We start from the raw sequence: 17187 nt of genomic DNA on the forward strand, positions 1-17187 counted from the left end.
GATAACATCTAATACAATTTACTAAAATTAAGTACATTACATTTCTACAAACAATTTCTGAACTAGTTATTATTTTTCACTCCGTTATTTAAAATGTCTGATATAGCCTTTTTTGTAACAAACTATATCTAGTGTCCGTGTGTAGTTGAGTTAATTACTGTTAATAAATATTGTGCCGGGAGTCTACATAAAATGGTCCAATCGAGCCGGATTCGACCACCAGTGTAAAACTCAAACTTATATTAACTAATATAAACTAAAATGTGCACAGTGATTTCCAACACAGCGTAATCCGCTGGAGCCACTAAATCTTACCTACAAATGCGCTGTTTCAATATTTGACCAGTTTTACCATCCAACTCATCCAGAAAATTAATTACATCACAACGTTTTTTTTTTGCTTCTTTGACAAATTAGCCGATAGACTAACCATAAAATAGGATATTGACCAGTATAAGTTTCCGTTCCAAACCGTTCCTATAAATAACAACATAACCTACGAAGTTTGGAGAGTACTTTTTATATCTTGCCGAGTCAAACTTGATTTTTGGTGTGTTTTCATAATAGTGGAACGATGCATGTATGGGAAATGCAAAGCAATAACTTTTAATGCACAAAGATTGCAACATAAAATTTTATATTGATTTTGCAAACGCAGAAGTTATTACAATTTTAGTTTTATACTTTTCGTTCGCAGTCAATATTGCAAAACTTTTCTCCCGATTTCGGAGTTTCTCCGTATGAATGAAGGATGAACAAGAATTTTTACCAAATTTTCCTGCTATATATGCTCTCAGTCCATTATTAACTCATTCACACGATTGAATAGATCGTACTTAGAATTCAGGAAATGTTTAACATAATGTAATAATCATCGTTTCTCATCCGCAACTTACGCAACGAAAATACAACGTTTATTTAATGATTGTAAAACGATATATTTTCGAAAATATATATGTAACAGCATAACATGTAGCTTCCTTACTGCGCTTATTTCAAATAGTCATAAATAGAGGTAGTGATGCACACTGCATATCGAGAAATAATTCTATAAATAATAATTTAAAAAAAATGAGCTATGGTAAGGTAGATATATTCCATATACGTTTGTCATAGCATTAATAATTAATATCATATTTTAATTTGAGAAAATTTTGTGGAAAATTTTATAAAACATGTGATTTTGTTTTTGACTGCTTTGCTACTTTACAATATGGCGCCATTGCTTCTTTCATACAAATCCTTTGAAAAAAATATTTTTGTAAGACTGTATGACACTTTAGATTGGACTTAAAACAAATTCGTTCTTGGTATATTTTCGTCATACTATCAATTAATAAAAATTAATAACTTAGGTTACAATTTACTGTATTTATTGGCTGATAAAATGCTAATCGATTGGCTTGAAATTGAAGCCATGCTTGTTAAATATTTTGATTGAATGAAGAAAATTCGATAACGGAAATTAAATATCGATTATGTCTACTTAATTACATATATAATATTTATTTACATCGATATTGGAGTTCTACTGATAAATTCCTTCTCCTCATTCCTACGCACATAAACCGTCTAGAACTCGCAATGACACCATTGCAAAGTAAGAACTTGCTCCGGGCATAAACTAGAAGCCGTGGAATCAATATAAGATCTAGATCCTACTGCTCAGATCTGATAATATCTCATTCGAAGATTTCTCTGGTCAGCTAAGCTAGATCGTATTACCCAACATAGCCAACGCGTAGGCCGAGATGATAAAAAACACTTTGACTTACAATGTTTGAACATTGACTAACATGAAACCAATGTTAGTTTTAACACTCTGGGAAATTGGCGAATCGAAGACAGCCGACGAAGTCTTAATGTTAACAAGATCGAGAAACATGGAAGCGCACGTAGGAATCGATTGCGAGGACGATAAAGATGTCCAGATCTCCTCGGATGCTGATAAAGATGAATCGGTATTGGAAGAGGATCTATATTGTCTACGTGATTAATGTTATGGAAAATGGTTACAGATGAATTATTTTATATTATGATGAAGATAGATTTTTGGTAAACAAGTTGGTACACTTGTTTTAACCTTTGATAATTATGAAGCATACTAAATTGGCTAAAATCGATTTATGCCAGATTCTCATTAGTAGAATATTAAACCTGGTATGCATTGATAATTGAAAAATGCGAATATAGGATAACGCTTGATTTATGAAGAGTGATTATTTTTCAAATTGAAATATATTTGTTGTGCTATATACTTAAATCACACTATACTTTACGTCTACGCGCTTTAAAATCGCATAAATCAGATTTTCAAAATTAGTTCTGCCCCCTTCAATGAGTTATTCTTCGCCATGTTCTCTTTGATTTATTGTTATCAAGTTTCTTCTAAAGCAGCATATTTTCTTAAGAATAAAATGAAGTATTGCAATTATCATTCGCAATCAGCGTGGTTCTTCCAATCGCGTAAATAGACCGTTCTCGTTTTATGTCATAGAAAACATCGATCTCAATACGATTTTTAATGAAGTCATCGATTCTTTTCCTCCATAACCCGTTGTGCTGAAATCTCACACGATTCGCACAATAATAATAACAATATCAGAAGTTATTTGTATACATCTACCGACAATAATACAGGAGGTGGCTTATGAATGAAACAGCCATAAATTCGTTTTACAATACTTTGCGCCTTCTTATACAAATTGTCCGCGCATAATCCCCTCGGATCGTGAAAGGTTTATAACTTAATTTTCAGATTATTCGATATATATGTGAAAAGAAGCCGGCTTTTATATCAGATCTATTCAAATCATTGGCGAGGCATAAAAAGCCATTCTCTTCATTATGTCGAGTACATTGTTGTTTGAATTTAACGAAATTAGTTCCACGGGGTTCTTTCAATCGTTTATATGATGATGATGTAATTAACGCCTCATACTTCAAGAAATATTAAAATCTTGTTAAAAAATGTTGTAATCAAAATGGTAATTTTATTGCTATGGCGATAAAAATATTTTTGCGGGAGGATTGTCGTAAAAATGCGCAAACAGTATTCCATTAAAAAATATTTAAGCCCGTTGGGATAGATTATTGAGTCGAATTTATGCGTTGCACGGCTGAGGTCGAATTATCATTCAAGTTTTCGGTTTCGGGACCTCTCATCTTCGGGACCAATTACTTCACTTCGAACCGGTACTTGACAGATTCGGGTGTCAAAATTATTATCAGGAATTAACACCGTTCTCGAAAACGTGTGTCGAATAAAACTACACGGTAGCTTTTTCATAGACGTGCGTGAGTATTTACATTATTTTTTAACGTCCTATTGTTGGGCCCAATATCTGAGCTGGAACTGGCAGCGTTCAATCATGGCGCCGAATAGTTTGGGGAATAAAAAAGGAATAATATTTGAGAAATATTATTGGTAAATATTTATATAGGCAAATGAAATGGAAACATGTGATACAATTTGAGCAATCAAAATTAATTGACAAATGATTTTACTTTCAAGTTTATTCTCACGCGAAGGTGAGCATATGATTTATATGTAAGAGATATTAGTTAGACTGAGAGGTTTTGTAGAAGAAACGAAGTAAAATACTTCCTTTAGTTAATATTATTACATCTAACATTTTTATACTACACTAAACATTTACACTTTGAGCAGTGTGTAAGGTTAAAAATGAAATTTTAATTAATTTATATATACTTTTCTATTGTTTTCTTGTAGTACAAGATAAAAAATATAACAAGTAGCATTCGCATAAAAGTCCCTAATGTAAATAGTTCTGCAAAAATAGTCGAGGTGTCTATTATATATCAAATCAAATATTTTTTTATTTAACAGGACTTCAAAACGGTATTTAAAATATTTTATAAAAAGTTTATACCACGCTAGGATGTATGTAAATGAATATGTCCCAAAAAACATTCAATGACCAACTTGTTAATCACGAAGAGACGCCCCTGCCAAACATGCGTATATAATGCGACAACGCGCGATCTCGGTCTTAATGCGCTCGATTTAATCTACATATATTTATTTATTTGTGACAAATAAAAAAATCATAAAAAACGGATGTAACAGACCGAATACGCATGTGATAATAGTAAGTAAATTTCGTACGTGACATTAATCTTTTAATGCTATCAAATTACGATGAAGTCTCTCACTCGACGTGAATGCAAATGACGCGTATTGAGATTTTGTTCCTTTTTCGTGCCCCTCGAGATTGTGTGAGTGCGTGTGTTTTTTTGGTGTAGGTACCTGATCTTCCGTACGCCTCATTTGGTCTGTCCAAATCGAAATACATGTTTTGGAGACATATACTTGTCACAACTGACTATTCTGATTTAAATATCACGCACATTGAGAAGACAGGAGCTATTGAGTTAATAGATTTTTTCTTTTTATTGACAACCATCTGAAACTTGCTGTTTGCAGTCAATTTGTAGAAAAAAATGGCGACGTCCTTATCTTCATTCATTACATTTAGGGGCCAACTCTCGGATAAAATAGAAATATTATGTTACAGGTCTATAATCGTATGAGTTGGTAGTCACTAACTGCCAAAAGGCTATGTATTTGCTTTGCGATCAAGCGTTTAACTCTAAATCTACTTTTAAAACCTAACCTCCAATAGGCACAAATACAAAGAACAATTTAGCTTTGACTAGAACATAGATTTTGATAGTGACTACCAACTCTTACGATTTTGCCCCTGTAATATAACATTTTTATTTCATCCGAGAATTGTCCTCATAATGCGTACCAGGCCAAGGGGCCTATATTTTATTGAATCATCCTACATAAATATTGTCATCAGACAGACTCTGCAGACATTTTTTCTTAAGTAGAGATAGACATAATATTCTAACATATAATACATTTATAAATATTGAGTTAGGCTAAGAAATTATTCAATCAGTGTCACATCACTATAAATCTATACCTCGACTGTTTAAAATTTCCGTCACCTGCGCCGGTACACGTCGGTATGAATATAATTTGGCGTGAGAATGACCATCGTCGGGCTGTGTGGTATTTTGATCCAACATTATATACACACACACACACACACACATATATATATATATATATATATATATATATATTAATTTATTCTATATCCACTAAGAGATTAAAGGAGTTTCCTTCATTTGATTACGAGATGAAAGCCGTGTAAGAATGTCAGTAAAATGCGAAATAAGCGATAGTTGCCTTAATGGATTAAGTTTTCATATTGTGATAAAGTACAGAGTTTTTGAATTGCGGGATTTATTAATTGTATGTCTAACCATAAATCTGGTCAACAGTAGTAAATGTTCCTTTTCTTCGTTTACAAATGCTCAGTTAGAAGATGACTTTTCCAAGTAATTGGTGATTCCAAATTTGTGGAAAGAAACTCAAAATCGCGTATAATTCTAAGTAATATTCTTAAACTCGTAGCATTTTTCAAATAAATCTTTTATAAAACGATGTAAAAAATATGTGAGATCAAGCTAAGAATGCCATTCCCGCGTCTGTGAACATGTGAACTGTTAATTCAATTCTAAACACCACCGGAACATCGCAAACGATTCGCTTCGGAACTTCGACATACCGCCGATCCCGGAAAAATGAGATTCGAGATGGACCATCTCTTATCACGGTTTTTAAGGAAACACTCCCTTATTGCACAGTTATGCTAAGTAAAGGACAAAGGGGTACAGTTATGCAAGGACTCCCGGCGGACAGGTTGAACCGTGAAGTAACCGTTAAACAGAGGTGACCAACAGGGGGTAATGGACTCATATTTTCAGGATAATATCAAAATTTATCGAAACAATGGCGAGTGCAGTATATTGAGTTTAAATGTTTAATACAAACATATTTTGTTTGTGTAATTAAAATGTAACTTATATGAACATAGTGAAATATTTTGGTCTCCATTTAGACAGCAGACTTACTTGGAAAAGCCACATAAAAACAAAAAAGCAGCAAATAATGATCAAAATGAAAGAATTTGATTGGCTACTGCGTAAAAAGTCTAAGCTCTCTGTTAAAAATAAGTTGCTGCTATATAAATCAATCATTAAACCAATCTGGACCTACGGAATTGAGCTCTGGGGATGTGCTTATAAATCAAATATAGCTATAATGCAGAGAACTCAGTCAAAAATTTTACGTACAATACTTAATTCTCCGCGGTACAAATGAAATCATTCACACCGATCTCAACATGAAAACGGTGCAATTAACGTTCAAAGAATTTAAGGAAAAATACAAACGTAAACTGGAATCACATTTAAACCCATCAATAGGCGACATTACCCAACAATTTGGCGTAAGAAGTCCTAGATTAGCTTCAATATAACATTATCTTATTAATTGTTGAACTAAGAATATCTCATTGGAGTTCTTCGCTGGAGACATAGCTCTCAAATATTGCTGAATAAAATAGAGTTAAAAAAAATTGTTTTTAAAATTAAAATGTAACTTATATGCTCTAACAAAATAAATTTGTCACAAACAGTAAACAACTCTAACTAAATAGATTTCTCATCATGTACGTGATATCACAGTGATATATTATACTGAGTTCTGAAGAACCGATTCGAAATATTTCAACCCAGCAATACAAGGAAATAGGAATCATCAGAATAAGAGGTATTCAATTTTTTAAAATTAAATATGCTTTTACAAATAAAATTTTCACTGGAAAAATATTTCCGTACAATAGTCACAGAAATATTTTGATTTGTCTATAAATGTAGTTCTTTTACCAAAAGGTTGACAATCCTTTCTTCTTCACCTGGTATCACATATTCCATATCCCAACCTGACAATATGACATGAACAAGTTGTACTATGATGCAAAGTTTAAAAGCGAGGTTAAAATGACGAGAAAAGCAAACTCTATGGAATAAATTACGATACATCGAAATGTCCATTCCTGAACTATAAAAGCATTTCTTCTCGGTGTTAACTTACGAAGCACGATATGTCAACTCGGACGACAAATAGAGCTTTTATAGACATGCAAATAGATGTGTATTTATAGTCATTTACTAAATTTAAAGTGATAATTTAATCAAATCGTTTTTAAATTATTCATGTTAAATACTGGGTTTACTATTTGATATCAACAAAATTGACGTGGACGTTGGAATTTTGTTGAAGTTTTGAGATTTTATCCATATGTATGGAAATTCCAGTTTATAATAATATACTAATAAGAGTCACATGTAAAGGATATACATTTGTGACATCATAGAGTAGACTTGGGATAAAAATAGACTGAGTTATTTGGGACGAGGACATCATTATTTTGTACACATTTTGCAGTCTGTAAAAATTTATGGTATTTTCGGTACAGCACACAACAAATATTTTGGTGGATAATGGAACTGGTAAAGAAAATATCTACCATTTATCTCTGTTGGAAGACATCCTCGGTCTATAATTATATGATGACAAGGCTCTACTTATTTCAACGAGCGCATCTTACAAAAACCGTATTACTATCTGAACTGAAAAAGTACAATAAATAGTAATGTAATATTATTTGTTAACAACAATGACCTGAGATCTGACATTTCCTACTTAATAACTGTAGCGAACCTCTTTAATTGAGAATCGTGCAAGACGCTGTCTGTTGGTTTAGAAATCCAAGAAATTCACAATTCACGACTCAAAATTACATCAATTATTCTTTACAGTTTACGGTAACAAAACGAATATATATATATATATATATATATATATATATATATATATATATATAATATATAATACAATCACTTTTATAAAACCGTAAGATTTTATCTTATATTCAAACACAATAATATTGTTTAGGTGACATAAATACAACCATTAAAATTTTTGTCAGTTTTTTAAAAAAGTATAGGATAAGATAATTGAGATTTCAACTGAATTTAATAATTATAAATTATACTATTGATAATATAAATTTCAACTAATTTAATTTTATAAATATAAAAGACAAAAATATTCACCTACTTACCTTTTGGATCAAATTCAATGTGAGAATTACTTTATTTCTTCGGTATTGAAGATTTTATTAACCCAATAATTTTCGGTTAACGGATATGATTAAGCATGAAGATGACAAACATGGCATTTCCGAAACGAACTAATCGAAACACCAATAATAAATTAAAAGATTGATATTTTATATGTGTCTGTCGTAATTTCTGTGCTAAATTTGATGTCATCTACCGCATTGTATCGCGTACAATAGAAACGCCGTGTCATTGATCGTGTTTATTTTATAATAGAATCGTTATAAAACTATTTATGTGTCATTTTGTAAAAACCATGATGCATTCATTCATTTATTTGTTCGACTGGCGTCATTTTTCTTAAAAGCTCACTATTATTTTAGATGGAGGGCTGTGGGTAATACTCTCTCGCTTATCTTCATTATTACTATACATTAAAATAATACCTCTAATTTTTTTTTTTTTTTTTTTTTTTTTTTTTAATTTTTATTGGCCTCCGCTTTACAGCATTTTTAGCCACATACATTATTCATTTTATTCTTCATCATATTCTATACAATTCTTACATATATATTTCTTATACATTCATCATATATATACTATCTCTTCTTATATCCTAATCTTCCATCCAATTTTCATTCTTCTTCTTGTTTCTCAATATGTTCTTCTCATCTTCTAAACTTCTTTTTTCCTATTTACTTCTATTTTTTCTCGTATTCTACAAATTAACAATTATTTGGAAGCGCCAGGAGTCGAACCATCGATCTCCGGCATGTGAGTCGGACATGCTACCTCTGAGCTACGTCCGCCACTACCTCTAATTTCTTAGAGTAGAAAAAAGTAGGCACAGTTGTGCCAGGGTACGGTAGTAACAGATAAACTATACTGGTTTTGAGATAGGGTCCAAAGGGAGAAAGATTGTTCGAACAGTTCCCATTATTGCTTTCAGTTAGCGTCCTACACTCGCCCTTTTCTTGTGTGATTTGATTTTATGACTAATCCATAGTATTTAAGGATATTTCTTGTTTTTATGTAGGCAATTATTCAAATTGCCATTTAATTTACTGCTCTCCCAGCTAAATGGCGAATTAACAAAATTATTGCTGATAAAAAAATGACATAACTGTTTCCTGTGTCCACTACAGTAATTAATAATATAGAATTACCGATTATTTTAAATATCTAACTTTCTAAGAATTTCATGACTTTGACCATGTTTAAATAAATTATTTTAGTCAAAAACCAATTTTTCATAAAACCATCAGGGTTCTTAAATTTACACTTAGCCTCTTGTTCTTTAATTGCTATTGCATTCATATTACTCAGTTTTTCTACATAATAGCATCCATTATAAAATATTTATATTTGATAAAAAACACAATTTTGACTTATTGAACTTTGTAAACTTATTGGGGAATGAGTATTCTCTATCTGAGAAAACGCTTCGGAGATTTTAGTGCAATTTATAACAACTTCTGCAATTTTCTCACAAAATGATATATCTATGTATCAACCTAATTGTCCCCTGGCTCTCTCTTTATTATCATATTCGAATAAATTAATGCGGAGTAAAAGTTTATGTACATACAATACGTGACTTGTAAAATTCGTCGTACGTGGTATTTAGTAAAGGATACGCCCATTGTTCACGGATTTCACAAGAACGGGTCACATCGTTGTTGGGAACACATTCACTTGTGCAGAAGGTCCTAGTTTTGGTTTTAACTTTTTATTTGCAATTTTATTTTAATTCGAAAACATTTCCGATGTGGTGACATTCATTCACGAAATTAATTGGGATTTATTTATACAACTTGATATCACATTTTGTATTAATTTATAATTAAGAATTAATTGTGCTATGAAATGCTGATTTCATCCTAAAAGTACCAAATTGTCCATATTGAGTACCACCCTTATATATTTTATATATAGTTCCGTATAACTAAATGAGAGAGAGCCCTGGATATTTTAGTGCATTTGCGAGCGCCGTACTCCAATTATATAATGTCAACCCAAATTACAATTATACAAAAATAATGATTACTACTATCCGGTAACAATAAAGCTACATTAACAACAATTTCTTATACCACCATTATAATTTTCAAAATCAATTGTGATGTCAATTATATGAAATTAAATTGGCATTAATGACTTAAAGAATCCTCTTGGGGAATAAAAATTTAAACTGAAAGAAGCAAATAAGGAGAGATTAGGTATTGAGTGGGGATGAATTATGACGGATAAAGTTTGACATAAAAATATGCGTATTAGGTAAAAGCCTTGCATTTTCTAGACAAATAGTAGACTTTGCAAAAATAATGTGCCTAAATGTGCCTGTGAGTTAATTTCGTTAATCTAAAATGTCATTGGCTTTACTAAAATCGATCATTTACTTCTTTTAATCTGAAGTTGAGCTATGTGTCAATATGTTTTCAAAAGTTTCATATATGGGATATTTTCCAACGTAAACAGATAAACCATATGATATAATAAAGCAAAAATTATTAAAAAGTACTTACTGCAATACAAATTTTCTCACTGTTTCACAAATATTGTCCCACTTAGTTTTATTCATACACTTTTAGCAACTTGATTTCGAGCTTAAAGGACCGTTGAACGAACACTATGAGTTTACTCAAAAATCCATTAAGAAACACAACACCACTACGAAACAAAATTGCAAATGATTCATTACTTATTAAATTATTATTATCGTCTATTATAAATAATAGAGACGTATTATATAATATATATAAAAAAAAATAAAATTTTAAGTGACGCAACAAACAATTGTGCTTTTGACGCAAAATGCAAGATGGCTGTCGTAGTCATATGCAAATAAGTAGTCAACAAATGAACCATAGTGAAGTTGCTAATTAATGTTGCAAAACTAAAGTTGCGCGAAATTTGAATTGTCATTTGTTATCACCAGTTCCTTAATACTAAGTATAATATTAAATTCGATGGCTAATAGTATATAAAATCAATAATAATGAAATAAAATTCAAATTGCACGTCACTTTATTACGTTGTAATTAATTTTTCAAGATAATGAAATTAATTTGAAATAAAATTAAATAGATTTATTGTCTGCACGTTTAAGACTAAAATCAAAGTCTACAATCTACCCAAAACATGAAAAAATCTCATTGTAGCATCACAACCTAAAATGTATATGATAATCATTTATTAATTGTATATGAAGATATCAGTGACAAATGTAAGAGAAATCATAAAAGTATTCAAATTATAAAAAAACTAATTTCTAAATCATACTCGAAACATTTACTGGCCAAAGTCCACATTAAAGTTTTTCTAAATCGATATGTTTTCTTTTTTATTCAATGATACCTAGTAAAAATTGTAATGTATGCCCAGGAATTGCTACAAAAATAATTAAGACAAAAATATTAGTTAAGAGTATAGCACAACTGGAAAGGCAACATACTGGGTTGGGGTTGTCTTATTATAGCCTTTTATTAATTTAGCAAAACAATTACGAATGTCTTTGTGTTATAATGGACAAATTGTAATTGAAATAGAAATAAAATTAAAAAAATGACATTAATTCCAAAATCCTAAAATCCTAAAGGGGTGGATCACTACTGGTTTGCCTTACTATAGCCTTTTATTAATTTAGCAAAATAATTACGAATGTCTTTGTATTACAATAGATAAATTGTAATTAAAATAGAAATAAAATTAAAAAAATGACATTAATTCCAAAATCTTGAAATTATAAAGGGGTGGATCACTACTGGTTTGCCTTATTATAGCCTTTTATTAATTTAGCAAAACAAATACGAATGTCTTTGTATTATAATGGACAAATTGTAATTAAAATAGAAATAAAATTAAAAAAATTACATTAATTCCAAAATCCTAAAATCCTTAAGGGGTGGATCACTACTGGGTTGCCCTATTATAATCTTTTATTAATTTAGCAAAACAATTACGAATGTCTTTGTATTATAATGGACAAATTGTAATTAAAATAGAAATAAAATTGAAAAATAACATTAATTCAAAATCTAAAGAGGTTGATCGGAAAATTTAAAATTGTTAGTATCGTTGAAGACTAGAGTTCTCACATAATCAGTTTTGAATTAACATTATATCCTGAAGATTTATATTAGTGATAAGAGATGAGATAAGTTCATAAGGTGCATGACCTATCAACAATGTTTGTTTACAAATGTTGCATTGTCGCATAATTGCATTTCTACAGGTCGATCAATAAATGAATGTGATCAATCTAGATCGTAATACGATATTATTTGTATCCACCGTTCGCAAATTGCTTATGTATGTGCATATGAGTGCATTAGAGTGTACCTGCCTAGATGTACGATACTTGTAATTCTATATATTCTTACGCCTACTTAGATCAATAACATATTAAGTAGCACATAGCTCGTTCAGGACGTGGGAAATCTTTTTTGCATATCAACAATGAGATAATAAGATAATCTCGAGAAATTACAGGAAAATTATGCTTTGATTGTATATACATCCAGTGTTTGCTTTTTAATTGCATTATTCACGTGTGTTGATGAAAAACATTTGGATCGTGATTTTAAATTAATTATTGTTATTTGTTAAAAATTTCATTTCGATCGCATAATCTTTTCACACGGATTTTTCTATGAATAAACAAAATGTGATGGAGTTTTAACGAGATGCCTATTATCTGAAAATTAATTCAGAATAATTCTATGTATATAATACTTTTGTGTATAAGTGCACTAATGCATCAAATACATAAATTATTACTTATAATTTCCAGTATAAACTTTAGTGTAGGATAAACTTTATACCTCTGCTACCACCTTCTGATTTCTCATGCTTTAGTGCTAAGTATGCATGTGTTTCAATATTTGTATATATACACACACACACATATATATATATATATATATATATATATCTATACAAATAAATATATTATATGTATTCACATATGATGCACTTTTGTCAGTGTTGTTTAAAATAGCATGTAACTATTCTGTACCTTCATGCAAGTATTGCAAGTATGCAAATATTTGAGAAAATCTGTCTGAAAGTATATAATTTTTTGTTTATACTTATTTTGGTACGTTATTAATCTAGTTTTGTTATATGAAATATGCATTTTTGCACATATCTTATCAAATTCACCAGAACTGGATAACCGATTCTACTATGAATAGTGCGATTAAGCATCCCCATACATAAGGCAATTTATCAGGAATATGAAAGTTCAGGAATATCGAATTAAATTAACAAAAAGTACAATGACATTAACATCCAATTTATTGCTAACCTATTTTCTATATATTTTTACTATAAGATCGATAAAAAATTAATCGATTTTTCTCACTTCATTTATTATTATATTCAAAGTGCGCTAATTAAAATAGCATCAAACTTACTATTTACAATCACTATATAAATTCTTATTGCATTTATTTCATCACCGAGTGTAATAAACGAGAATTATACTGCCATGTACAAGGTTCTTGGAAATATTTACTTACTATACATAAATAAATAAAAATGTAATAAAATCGATGAAATTGGAATGCATAAAAGTTGTGGGAAATCGATCGATGATCAATGAAACTGAAAGTAATGAAATATTTTAATACGTGCAAATTAGTTAAACGGATGGTATATTTAGTTGTTTGTGTGGTTTGCTGTTTGTTAAATTTATACCTACCTTATATTCAAATTTGTTTTGGGTTCAAATGTGACTTCACGTAGGTGTACATCTGTTCCGAAGACCCGTACTCCAAATAGAGCAAGCGCGGTGAAATTACAAGCAATTAACCAGATCGGTCTGAGGTCAATACGAGCGGGGGTCAATCTTGACCTTCCACGATCCCAGATCTCTCAGATGGGCCATGTAGCCGGTTCATTGCATTGTTGTTCTTTAGTCAGATCGTGTTCCCCTTTTCCTTATAACGATGTTTGTTCTCAAAGCCAAAGATTTTGCAACATCTTTGTAGCTATTTGTGCTGGGCGCAAATTTGTTCCCAGAAAATTATATTTTTAATAGATTTTGCGTGAGATCTAGACGAATTGCTGTCGAGTTGCATTGACGAGGCATTAAAACGGTGTTGAAATAAATCAAATAGGTATTATTGGATCGTGATAAAATAAACAGTATCCTTGAGATTATGAATGGATGGATTCATTGTGATATTAATTATTCTGAGAGGACGTTAAATTGATAGAAAACAAATATTTTAAAACACTCTCAATATATAATAGAGTTTGATTAATTTCTAGTGTTCTCGACATGTCTCCAGATATTTACAATAAACAATACAATTTGCTTACAATTGTAATTATATTTCAATTAAATTATGTTTATAATATCATAGTTTATAATTCTGATGGAATTGATGATTAAGAAAGCATGAGTAGAAAATAATTTTCTGTGTCTTCAAATCATTTGCTTATGAAGTATTATGAGAATTTAATAAGTGTATAAATAATTATAGTATACACAGAAAAGAATAATGGGCAGCTTAATAACCTTAATAAGTAAAATGTTGTTTAACTCATTCAAATCCGATTTTCAAAAACTCACATTTGGTGCTATTTTTTAAACTTATATCCGAAATGGCTAGACCTGGCCAAAAACTAATCAGCACTTTATCAATACGAGTAGAATGTTTTTAAATTATTCAAATTCGTTGATCCGTGCTCTCAAAAACGTCGACGAAAAGTCAACATGGGCATAAAATAAAATTAGGTGTTTAATACAAATCTATTGACATTTCTCTTATCTTTGAATTCAAAAACTGAAAAAAACTATATATTTCTTGGTACGTTCATATCGAAGAGAAATGGAATATTGTTCTGTATTGATAAAAATTAATTTTCATCAATACAGATATATATATATATATATATCAAAATTAGTTGTTTTTATGTACTTTATGAGTTTATTGGTCTATGCATTACATGGATCTTATCATACAACTTTATGTACATTACGCGAAATAGATCAGCAAGATATGCTAGCTAACGATTGATACTTTTTAAACTAAGCCATTAAACTAATCACGTACAATCTCTATTAGACATTAATATAAAATGTAATAACGTGAATTTTCCCATCGTAAAGATAATCTGTTCAGGCATCACTAACAATAAGTATTGGGATGTCCTCGAAAATCGGTGAAGGTACCCGAATCCAGCGCATCTCCGATTTAACAGTTCAGCCACCCACTGTCGTCCAAGAAGAAGAAGACCATCTAAGTTTGCTCCTACGTTATTTAAATTCCGTTTTGTTTTGTAACCGGTGGGACTTGATAATTGCTGTTATTTTGCGATTGCAACATTTTCTGCAATGATTAGATTATAGGTCGACTAATCATTGATAATTTGGCCTTGATTCAGTTTTAAGATCTCTTGGGTTCAAACGAATCGCAACACAGGTTCACCGTTCTCGATTTAGATTGATGGCTAGCGAAAATTTTAGAGTACGAGTATACGTTGGAAATGATAATAACAATGGTCGAGAACAAATTAAAGAAAAACAACACAAAAATTTACTTGTATATCTTATTTAATAACAACTCTAGCTTAAAAGCTTAATCATTCCCAAATTTTTAAGACGCTTTATAATTGCTTTATCGAGTCATTCTTGACACATTTGATCCTAAACTGTGCTTTATTATGCAAGGTTCATAGTGATCAGGTTAAAGTTGTTGGTGTAAAATGTTATTTTTAAATGCACTGCCATGTTGAACTTATCTTTACATACATACTTCATATATTGTATTTTAATAATAAATGAAAAAGAAAGTAAGTTTCCATAAACCACAACACTAGCCATTGGTTTACTTTTTATCTCACCAGTTATATTTAACGAAAAAACTAGCAGAAAACCATTAAATTTATTGTCTTTGTCGATGATGCAATGCTAAAACATGATTTTACCATTAATTTTCGTAACCGTTAGTGATGGCAAAATTTTTTTTCTAGGACGACATCGACAGGTGTGCCCCAAATCCGTGTCAAAATGGAGCTGAGTGCCTGAACACGCCCGGAGGATATTATTGTCATTGTCCTGGAGGACTTACCGGAAGACATTGCGAAGGACCGAGGCATCCTGTACTAGGTAAGTCGTAATAAAATTAATTTGTAAATTAAATTTTATTTTTAAGTTTTTAAAGGGCTACTAACGAATTAAATATATTGGAAAAATAAAAAAAATGGCGTGAAAAAAAAAGTTTTTGAGAACTGTGTTATATGCAAAAAAGGCAATAAATTAGATTCGTGAAAAATGAAGAAATTTATGTAATTAGCATAAATTTAATCTAAAATTATATATAATTTTACACCAATTCTACACATTTTAATTTTTTATGTCATTTACTTTCGGAAGCTTCATCTTATTCCAGTATGGAAAGAATGTTATAATCGGCTTTTCAGCAGCTTATATGTTCATCGTTTTCATTTTATTATTTTATGTGAATTTGATTATTTTTGCTGCAAATTAAAATTGATATTACATTTTCCATTAAAATCAAAGGTTAATTAAACATTCTTAAAGTGATAGCTCAGAAAGTTATTTGATCATTTTAATTATTTTTACTACATAAATTCCATTCTAAATAATTAAATATAATTTGATTCAATGAGATTGCATTTATGAATTCAATCAATTGCTAAAAGTTTATAACATTCGATTTACAACATAGTTTATCCTTTGGAAATTTAGGACTTTAACTTTCGATATTAAGTTATACCGTAGCACTTCAAAATGATATACCTTTAAAACCGTTAATATTCACATTTTTCTGTTAAGATCAATAAAATTATTTAAATATTGTTAATTTTTTTTGCTAATCATTTACTCAAATCCTTGAACTCATTTTGCTTTAATTATAATTATGATAAGGCCAGACACTTAGTGGTGATGAAAAACAATATAGTTCTTTTTCAAGAACTTCTGGCTAAATTGGATCATTAATTTAATATGTTCTAATTAAAAAAATTTTAGGACAACAATAATTAATATAGTTAGTTTACATATATTCATTTTCTGCATTTAATTAAAATAAATCATATTCCCAGGAAAATAATTATAAATTGCGTAATTACAAATGACACCAATCTGCAAATCATAACTAGTCTGATCGATAATTACAGTATCATTATATCAGATAAATTTAATTT

At 30.1% G+C, this 17187-nt stretch overlaps 1 protein-coding gene across 1 annotated transcript in view; it reads left to right on the top strand.

Annotated features, from left to right (window-relative positions):
- Positions 1-17187, top strand: part of LOC113373663 (protein jagged-1b) — a 363880-nt gene that overhangs the window by 290980 nt on the left and 55713 nt on the right. Inside the window, exon 12 of the mRNA XM_026613946.1 lies at positions 15991-16126. Coding sequence (XP_026469731.1) covers positions 15991-16126 — 136 coding nt within the window. The remainder of the gene's footprint in view (positions 1-15990; positions 16127-17187) is intronic.

This window comes from Ctenocephalides felis, unplaced genomic scaffold (assembly GCF_003426905.1).
Source record: "Ctenocephalides felis isolate EL2017-DRISC unplaced genomic scaffold, ASM342690v1 CF-g0.4_SCAFFOLD_01604, whole genome shotgun sequence".
Lineage (NCBI taxonomy): Eukaryota > Metazoa > Arthropoda > Insecta > Siphonaptera > Pulicidae > Ctenocephalides > Ctenocephalides felis.